General features: G+C 45.4%; 1 protein-coding gene across 1 annotated transcript; it reads right to left on the reverse strand.

The window, feature by feature from the left end:
- Nucleotides 1–825: 825 nt before the first annotated feature.
- On the reverse strand, nt 826–5,525 carry LOC110674034 (centrosomal and chromosomal factor-like). Its single transcript, XM_021837287.1, has one exon. The coding sequence runs from the start codon at nt 4,317–4,319 to the stop codon at nt 2,535–2,537; it is 1,785 nt and encodes a 594-aa protein (XP_021692979.1). The 5' UTR covers nt 4,320–5,525; the 3' UTR covers nt 826–2,534.
- Between the last annotated feature and the right edge of the window lie 4,831 nt (nt 5,526–10,356).

Consider the following 10,356-nt stretch of genomic DNA (forward strand, 5'->3'; position numbering starts at 1 on the left):
CTCCAGCATTCAACCAGGCCAGGAAAAAATCTTCCCACAAAAAAAAAATCCGTCTTCCGCACAGCTGAAAACCGTCTGGATTTCGCCGCATGCGCCATCGCCGTTTTCCGTCGGAGTCATAGCCTTCAAAATATCAACCGGAGAGAGAACCAACGGAGCAACAACAAGAACATCGAAGACGACGAGTCGCAGTCTCAAGATGAAGCGGACCAAAGTACTACTTACCTTTTTTTCATCCGAATGAGAACCGGAAGGGACCCATATCATCATCCTCGTCATCTTATAGCAAAACAGAGAGATACTTTCGAATTCATCAGGCTCAATAAAAAGAACGAACGAGTTTTTTTTTGTTTTTAACTTTTGCATAAGAGCGATTATTATTTTTCCATTTGATCTGTTTTTTGTTGGATTTTTCCATCTTTTCTTGTTTTGTTTTCACCGTTTTTAAATAATTAAATTATCATAATTTATACAATTGGTTTCATCATGCATGCATGCAAGGGGGCTGTTTTGTTTTCCGCTTACTTGGGGACCTACTATAACTGGCGTGTCTGGGTCTGTCTGGGTCGGTCCAGGGATCAGTTCGTCACGTCCGTCTGTCTGTCAGTCAGTCAGTCAGTTCAGTTTTCTCACCTAAAGAATATGTACAAACAACGATTTTCTTTCGGACTGGGCCGATTCTAGGTTTCTCGCATAAGATTTCTTCTGTGCTGACTGCGCTAAGATTTCTGTGTCTCTCTCTCTTATCCTCGTCCTGTCCTACTTTTGCTCCTATCTTATGCTCTCTCTTCCCCACGCTCTTCGCAGTTTGCTACTTCTGTTCCGTTTCTTCTTCCGTGTCTCTTTCTCTCACTAATGTTTTTTTTTTAATTTTAACTTTTTCTCTTGTTACTGAATAGTTACTTTTTTTTGGTTACTTTTGGTATAATTTTGTGTGTAATACAATGCTTTCGGTTTGCTCAGCTTGATTATTTGATTCTGGGGTTTATTCCAACGAGAGGGTGTGTAGTTTACTTTTCGTTTGACTATGTGAGTTTTGTGTGTTACTTTTGTTTCGACTTCCAAAGCGATTCTGTTGGTTGAGAGTATGAAATGTTATGTTTTTTGCATCATCTATTACCAAGCGCAGTAAAGTAATGGAGAAATGGGTGAGAGCGTTTCAAAGATTCCCGGAACTTAACATCTTAAACGAAGGCGTTGCGAATTCACGAATGAGGTGCGTGTACGGATAACGTTCACTGAGATACGAGTTATGTGTAGATAAAAGATTTTCTTTTCAAATAAAAAAATACACAAGAACAAAGGCAATATACAAATCTAGGCAAATAAAAGAAAACTTAAAAAAGAAGGCTTTAAAAGAGAAAAAACGTAACAATAGAATTCGAGGGTAAGCATCAAAGCTTTTGTTTCGACTGAATCGGCGACGATAACTCACGGGGTGTAGGGGAAAAGGGGAGAGGGGTCTGTTCTTCATTTACATTCTAGAGCTTGCGTTCTGGTCGCTGTACTGTGTCGTCTCTATCTCTCTTTCTTTTTTATCTCTCTATAGGCGGTAATCAGTTCTAATCCCTCGATATTTGTTTTTGTTTTTTTTTTGTTTTCTCGAATAGGAAGAGGGGTTTTACAATGTGATTCAGCGTGTGGTTGTCATTGTGTATGAGTGAGTGTAGGTGTACATTTTCTTTTATTCTGTTAGCGAGGAGATGAGTGTTGGAGCGTGAAGAACTAAGCTCGCGGTTGCTACTGACGATCCTAAGTTCCCAATTTATTCCATGTACTGTAGGCTGAAGTTTAAACAGGTGCTAGTTGCGGCCAACAGGAACCGCCGGCATCATCGTCTTCGTGATGGATCTGTACTTGTCAGACGATGAAACGACGGCGATCCGATGAATATTGATGAGACGGATGCTGCTGAGTTTTCTTGCAGAGCTGGTCTCCGCCGGATGAAGTTGACGATGACAGATCGGCGGCTGCTAACGGGTAATCCAAAATGGTTTCTTCTCGGATTTTTGCAACTTCTTCCAAACAAACTTCACAATCTTCATTCTTCATCTTGATATTCTTCGGCTTACACAATCGGCACCCATTTGCATAAACTCTTCAACCAGTTTCACTCAGTATAGCTTTGCTTCCGCTGCTCGGCTCCGACGGCTTCACAAACTTTCTTCTATTTTGCTGTTGTTTTTTTTTGTATTCACTACGTTTCGCTTGACTTTCTTTGGAACACATATTTTAATATATAGCGATATTTTTTTCTTGATTTCCCTTAACTTGTATCCTATTTGTAATTATTATTTTCTTTACTATCTTTCGAAGTTGCTTGGAGTAAAACTACTATCACATTTAAATGCAACGAAAAAAGTTGCTCGATTATAATTTTTGCCATACTTTTGCCATCATTTTCTTCGTCACCGTAAGACACAAACAAAGAGATTATAGCGATGATTAATCATTCAATAAATTACTTCATCTTCTGCTTCATTCGCCGACGGCTTCTCTCTCTTTGCCGAATCTTCTTCTGCATTTTCTTAGAATCACACATTGTAGCACGACACTTGCTGCATCTGCGGGAATGCTGGAGCCATCAGCGGCGGAAAGGAGCCGCCCATCGAGCTGGTCATCATGTACGGGTGCAGCCGATGGGAGGCCCTCTGATGTTGCCGATATTTGCCCGCAAACAGGGCCGCCTTCTCCGCCGCCGACGTCGATGACTGGTGGTGATGGTGGTTGTGATGGTAACTGCTGGCCGCCGCCGTGTTGCCACTAGCACCGGAACGCATCAGCGAGTGACCGGAAGCGGTTGCACCAAGCATGCCACCTGCTCCGGCAGACATTTTGCTACACGCCATGTGTTCCGGTCCGGCTTGATAATCCCGTGGAATGGTGGCCATTGGACTCTTCTCCAGTAAGGCGGCCGTCGAGTCCCACAGACTTCCACCACCGCCACTTCCGCCCAACTCCGTGACGTTGTTATTGTTCCTAAGGTTATTATTATTGTTGCTACTATTACTATATACACCACAGCCTCCGGAAAGCATAGCATCACGTTTGCCAACGACCGACGGGTTCCGGTACATCGTTGCCGACGGTTGATAGCTGTTGTTGTTGTTATTGTTGTTAGTGCTGGCAGCGGCCGTTTGAGAACTGACGGCTGCTGTGGCCAGTAGACTAGCATTCGCTTTGATCGGTAACGATTCCGGGCCTGCCTGGAAATCGCGAGGCACCGCGGCCATTGAAGTCTTTTCGATGTCCCATCGGGGACCGGAAGGCAGGCCACCTTCCAGACCACTGCCACCGCTGTTGAAAGCGGCACAGCTGGCAGCTATTAGGTTTTGTTGGTGCTGTTGCTGATGCTGCTGATGGCCCCCAGAACCGGCGGCTGTCAGCTGCGGTGGCATACCCGTATTACTACGCTTGATGACTTTTGACTTGCTGCTGTTGCTGCTACTACTGCTACTGTTACTGTTGCTGTAGGCAGTTTGGTTGGCTAGGTTGGGTTTTCTGTAGCCTCGGACAACCCCGTCGGGGGCCATGTAACAGCTCCAGTCTGAGGTATTTACTAGTTGTTGTTGCTGCTGTTGACTCTGCAAGCTGTACTGATTGGTGGATTGCTGTTGACTGGACATGTGTGACTGCTGTTGATGAAGTTGCTGTTGTTGCTGCTGTTGAGGCTGCGTTTGATGAGAATGATGGCGATGATGCTGAGATTGAACGTGTTGTGACTGTTGTTGCTGCTGCTGCTGTTGTTGTTGCTGACTGCCAGCCCCAACAGGATAATGTGCCTGTTGGGACCGTTGAGCCATCTGTCGTTGTACGTACTCATCGATTTGCTGTTGCAAATTCTGGTGACGCTGGATAGTACTCTGATGGCTCGTCACAACAGCATGCTGCTGTTGCTGTTGTACCTGCTGCTGTTGTTGCTGCTGGGCACTGGATTTAGTACTCCGTCGGCTCATCGACGACGAATCAACAACATTGGCAACAATTGAATTAGAACTACGGGATGAATTTGGCATATTGTTTATGAAAGGACTTCGCCGCTGGCTCTCCATCTTGCGGAAGTAGCATGGGTGAATCATCAACAGCGGTTCCACTCGGGCTCCCACCGGCGGTTTGGCCTGATTTGGTAACTCGTACTCCACGCTACAGTCCACATGCAGTGGTATGCTGTAGTCTTTCTGGGCCATCGACGGTGCACCACCCGTTAACCGCGATGGCATCGACAGATGATGCAACTGCGACGGCTGCTGCTGCTGCTGATGTCCGATCCCGGCCGACGAGGACAGGTCGTAGTTTGGATAGCACGCTGCCATCGCCATCCTGCTGCCAGTGTTGATGACGGTGTTGGCGCTGCTGAATTTTCTCCACTCCAACGTTGCACCCCGACGTGGTAACGAGACCACTCGATACGGGTAAACGACACTTACTCCACACTTTTACTACTTTTCATTGGAATTTTCACTTCCCCAGTGCCCTCGCTTATTCTCTTCCACACTTTTCAACCATTTGGCACCAAACTTCAATCGATATGCTTCAATTTTCTTCACCCTTCGGCAACTAGACTTTGCACACTTTTTTCAGGAACATTAATCCAAAAAGAAACTTTCAACTGCTACTACTGCTGCTTTTGCTTCAGCTCCACTTCCCCGACGGCAATCTGCTGCGGGACTTCAATTGGCTACTACAACTCAGTCTTAGCGAAATGAAATAGTGCTGATGAGTTAGAGAACGGAGCTCCTCGTCGCCAGAAGTATGAGATTCGATCAACTGCTTCCTCGCAATCTCTCCTTCCTTCGATTCCACCCGTTCCGTTCAGCTCAGTCTTCACTCTAGGAAACTCGATTCCTACCTTGCTTCCTCTATTTCCGTTTGTCCTCGACAAGAACTCGACTGTCAAATTCCAACTTCCACACTTATAACTTCTTCTTCCAATCAAAACCCAACACAAAAATCCGCTGACCGTCTCGCATTAAAGCCACTAATCAGGCACACTCTCAGGGGCTCTTGCTTTAAATCCACGGTGACCTGATTTTGACAGCATTCACATAATATCGATTTTCTCTTTCCCCATGAACACACACACTCAGTCGGCGATTGCTCGCACTCGTCGACCCGCGGCGACTGCTTCAATTCTTGCCACTTAGAACGACAACGGCGAGGACGACGACGGTGACGTTCTTCTCGGTTCACGCTTTTCCTCGTTGCTGTACGGCTCGAATCGCTGACACACTGGGGTGCTGAAATCTTACTGTTACTGTCCTGTTTCTTCGTTACCCGATACCGACAAACCGTACCCGAGTGCGCTCGTGCTCTTTCTCACTCTCACTGCTCTCGTTCCGTCTCTTTCACGCGCACGCTTCGACCGATCTTGTTCCTATTGTTGTTGTTGGTTTTGCTTTAGCTTGTTATGTATGTTTTTGTTCTCCTTGTCTAAGCCCGGTCCACAGCGCTTTGTGGGTTCTGTTTTTCTCGAATAGTGTTTCTTCTTCGGGCGTTGCGCCTCGACTAAACCGTACCTACTGCGGCCAGCACATACGGGCAGCCATTCTGGGCTCCAGCAGACACGACGAATGCGCACTCCATCACTCTCTCGCTCTCCTTTGGTGCATATGCGCTCTCTTCACTTTTCGCTTCTTCTTCACACTGTGTTCATTAGTCGATTGAAAGCACGTAAATGTCAAGTGATTGCAGATACGATTGCAATAATTGAATAAGGAATCAAACAAATCTGAAATCATACATTAGTAATTGCGCAATTGTTTCCAAGATCTCCCTTCCTCATTGTACCCAAAATGTCAATCCAAAAAAATCCGATACTCCAAGATATTCCATTCCGCAACCTGCCAACCCTGGCCTAGTACAGACCTTCTGATCGCCCACCACCCTCTCCCGACCTCCGCGAACCGAGTCCACGACCTTCCCAAAAGTGACGTAGTACGGCACCCGTTTGGGAATCCCGCACGGTGGTGTTCGTGAACCCCAACAGCACCGGACAGAAAAATCATGATGGCCAACGTTGCTGCTGCTGACTCACACAATCCCATCATACCCGACCAGCCAGCAAAGAATGAGAGAACCACCCAGTTACGGCCTTTATATTGCGTCAGAGTAACTTCTTTTGTTTGCGTCGCGCCCGAGAGAGAGCGGAGAGAGCTCGGCCAATTCGGCCTACTAAGACCACCACACGGAACAGATGATTGCGCGCTCGTTGCGCCGCCGTGGCAATGTTCTCTGTCGGCAGCTACTGGAAATACTCACACGTCTTCCCGCACCTTGCACCGCACTTCGTTCGTCGGTCCGCTTTCATGTTGCCGACGCTTGTGCTCTCGGCAGGTTGGGTTCGGCGGCACGAGCTTGTGCGCTGGTTGGCGGAGAGGATTTTTTTAAAGGTTCGGCTCTGGGTCTCGGTTCGACGTTGGTACCAATACCAGTCGGGAACTTTAAGGGCTAATTTTGAGCTGAAAATGATGGTGGATTCTTGGCAGGCAGGGTTTGTGGAAATAATTGTTTTTTAAAGGTGGGTCTTCAAAAACAATTGTCTCAAATGTTTAAGACGTTTACCTATAATATGTTACTGGAAGTACTATACCTGTACCAAGGTATGATTTTCAATAATTGATAGAAAACTACCTTTACGTTTCTCCAATAGGTAACTTTATTGTTTGAACGAATGAGAGGTATCCCAAAAAATATATAGGTACGATAAACTTTGGTGGTTCACATCGTCGTAACCTACGAATCTTATGAAATCTTCATTAGAAGATTGCCAACACATGCAAGTCAGATAAACGTGATCCGTACAAATCTTCTTCTTCTTGTTGTTTTTTTTTTTCTAGCGTAACGTCTCAACTGAGACAGAGCCTGCTCCTCAGTTTAGCAATGTTATGAGCACTTCCACAATCATTAACATAGAGCTTTCTTTGCTTATTTTGCATGTGTTGCGGCAAGTACAATGGTAATCTATGCCCTGGGAAAAAATCCTTTAAGAAAAGATTCTCGACTAGCGGGATTTGAACCCACGACCCTCGGCATGGTCATGGTGAATTTTTTCCGTTTACCGCTACGACTATTTGGGCCCCTTCTGGTTCCTATTTAGCAGAACATAGTATTTTATGCACAAATATATGACATATTCTGGTTTACTATACTGGCCTGCCCTTTTCAAAATGAAATTTATCAATATTTCTCGAAATCTAATACAAAGTTCAAGTTTTTAAGCAACATAAATGATTTTTCATTAATTGTGCAACATCTTATTTGTACCTTGACGATATCATAAACGTAGGCTTGAAATTTGGGGCCTTCGTTAGCCGAGTGATGAGACTCCGCGGCTACAAAGCAAAGCCATGCTGAAGGTGTCTGGGTTCGATTCCCGGTCGGTCCAGGATCTTTTCGTAATAGAAATTTCCTTGACTTCTCTGGGCATAGAGTATCATTGTACTTGTCACACGATATACGAATGCGAAAATGGCAACTTTCGCAAAGAAAGCTCTCAATTAATAACTTTGGAAGTGCTTATAAAAGCACTAAGGTGAGAAACAGGCTCTGTCCCAGTGAGGACTTAATGTCAAGAAGAAGGCCTCCAAATACGTTCAAAACTTGCCACTTTATTCGGTGGAAGTAGGCTCAGATGCAAATTCCTGACTAGCGCCGATTTGAATCTGAACATGGCGAGTGCGTATTGAACGATATCATCAGATGCTGTATGCGTTCTAGCCGGTACGATCCCCATTTGTATCACTTTGGCGAAGGATATCGAGAGCTACCAACGTACGGAAGATCGCCAGAGTCGGATCTATGGCGTGGTGGCAGCACGAGTGGGACTGCGCGGAGAAAGGAATATGGACCCACCGGCTCATCGCAAACCTGTCGACGTGGATGAATAGGAAGCATGGAGAGGTGAACTTCTACCTGACACAGTTCCTATCAGGTGGATGTTTCAGAAAGTATCTTCATAGATTCGGGCACGCAGTGTCACCACACTGCCCATACTGTCTAAACATCACCGAAAAATGTAGGTTTTGCCTACGCGGAAGTACGGAACGAAATTCTCGGAAGCAGCGACGGAGATTTAAACCGCGTCGATCGTCGGGGCGCCTGTGTAGTGGAAGTTTCTCTCCACCGGAATCGCAGGACCGACTTCGGCATCTGTCTGGCCAACTGCGGAATAAGTTAAATCTACTGACTGGGACTAACTGAGTAGGTTGCGTAGTTGCACCGACAAAAGATCGTCGAGCGCCAGGGAAATCTTCGTCGGAGTAGGATAGATCCATCGTCAAGGACTGAGTAGTCCGTAGCAAACCACTGGCTTGAGTCATCGGAGCGCCAGTGAATTGGAAGCCATCCTCCAACCAGCACTCTACCGGTCAACAACGGAATAAGAACAACGCGTAACTTTACCGGTTTTGTGAGATATTCCTCCGTCGGGGAGCTCTCCAGCTTGCGTACCGGAAGTCACCTCTCAAACAGAATCACAAGACTGACCCCGCTATCCAACCGATCCGCCCAAAGAGCATGACGAGCAACGCGTTAAAGTCCGGAGAACCATCTAGCACCGGAGCATCTATTATAAAAAGTCTTACATGGCTGGCACCAAAATGTAAGTGACGGAATAGAAACAAATCGCAGCCAGAGCGAATAGAGCAAGAGGTGACGAAATGGCGTAGAGGCATCAACCAGCCCTCAGCCCTCTGAAGTAATACCATGAGGTTGTTCCGGGGGGACATCGGACTTGTAGCCTAAGCCAAATAAATGTGTCGTGGTAGAGAGTCGTTTTCCTCTTTTTTTTTCTCTGTACCAGACGTGCATCCGTAATGGGCCGTTGAGAATCTCAGAGTCTAAACCCCATTAGGGTAGGCGAAAGTTTCTAACCAGAGATGCATTTAAACGCGTTCTGTTCATGTTGTATTCAAAGCATGTGCTCACGAGAGCTGTGATCAAGTTCAAACAATTAGCGTCGTTAGAACACAGTGCACTGTTCATCACCTGGCAACCATTTCTATCAGTCATTGTTTTATCCGCCGGGTATAGCAAACACTGGCCAATTGGACAAGTTAGAATTGTCTAATCCACCGAAATGCTGTTGAAACCCGACGATACAAAAGTGGCCTAACAGTAGCGTCTGGGAGACGATATCTTGTCATTCCAAACAGGGACCGCACGATGAATTCTGTTCAACGAACGTTTACAGCCTTGTGAACCTTTCTCCTGAAAGTTCACAAAAAAAGTGGTCTTGTTTTTGAATGTTCGGATAATTTCAATATATTTTTAAAAATAAATTGTATACAATACATCTAACAAAAGCTCTTTTTGTCTTTTAAAAATATTATTTGAAAATCAATCGACATTCATGGTATTTTGGAAGGTTTACTCTTACTATACGAATGCCAATTTGCCCTGCTGTCGATTAACTTCCATATTCTGTTCGTTCATCTCTTTCGAATTATTACGATTCACATATGTAGAGTCATTCGATTTTCGGCAGTGTTTTGTCGAACGGCAAGAGTTGTTAATGTGCACATTGCGTTATTTTTCAGAAATTGCCCCATCATTTGGCAACTAGCGAATAACACTCGCATGTTGGAGACCCAACCGAAGTATCCGCGCCTAGCTACTCAAAACTTGGAATGTTGTATGGAATGCTAAGGTCGAAATACGAAAATACGGTTTGCGATTTTGCAGAACACAGCTTCGTGTTCAATCTAGTGGCCGTGTGTTTGATCAAAGAGCTGAACACGAACACGAGAGCAATAAAAAGATCATTCGCTAACGCTCGCAGAACATGAGCGTTCAGAATGCATCTCTGTTTCTAATTTTGCTAGGAGTTCAAAAATTACATCAACAAAAAATAGATAAGGAATACCTACCATAGCTACATACATTAACTATTGCAGATGTGTTACTAAGTTGTATCGACTGTGGGACAATCCTGGTCCTGGAGCGAATCCACCTAATACACGTTCAAAAATGAGTTTTCTAACGAGGTCTACACCTAGAGCTGTTACTTAGTCTTGAGTATTGAGTTATGTAAACAGTCATTGGTTAACTCCATAGCACGACACTCACTACCTAGAGTAGTTTCAGTTTTTTAGATTGGAATTTATCTTCATATAATAAATGATAAATTAATCACATTAAAGCAAATAAATTCGCAAACTCTGCACCCAGTTCTCTTCTCTATCAACCAGCCGATTTTCAATCCCTGCCTTTTTGGTTCCCATAATGCAAACAAGCCTGCCCCTTTGTGGTGCGCACGCGATGCCGACCGTCTAGCAGAAACCATCGGTGCAGGGAACATCCGGGGGGTCGGCTCGGTCTCCGACACCACAATCACAGCCCTGCCGTTGGTGTGCGTGA

The sequence above is a fragment of the Aedes aegypti genome, chromosome 1 (assembly GCF_002204515.2).
Source record: "Aedes aegypti strain LVP_AGWG chromosome 1, AaegL5.0 Primary Assembly, whole genome shotgun sequence".
In the NCBI taxonomy this organism is placed as follows: Eukaryota; Metazoa; Arthropoda; class Insecta; order Diptera; family Culicidae; genus Aedes; species Aedes aegypti.

Coding starts and splice junctions, on each gene's coding strand:
- LOC110674034 (XM_021837287.1), bottom strand. CDS start 4,319: ATGGCGATGGCAGCGTGCTATCCAAACTACGACCTGTCCTCGTCGGCC.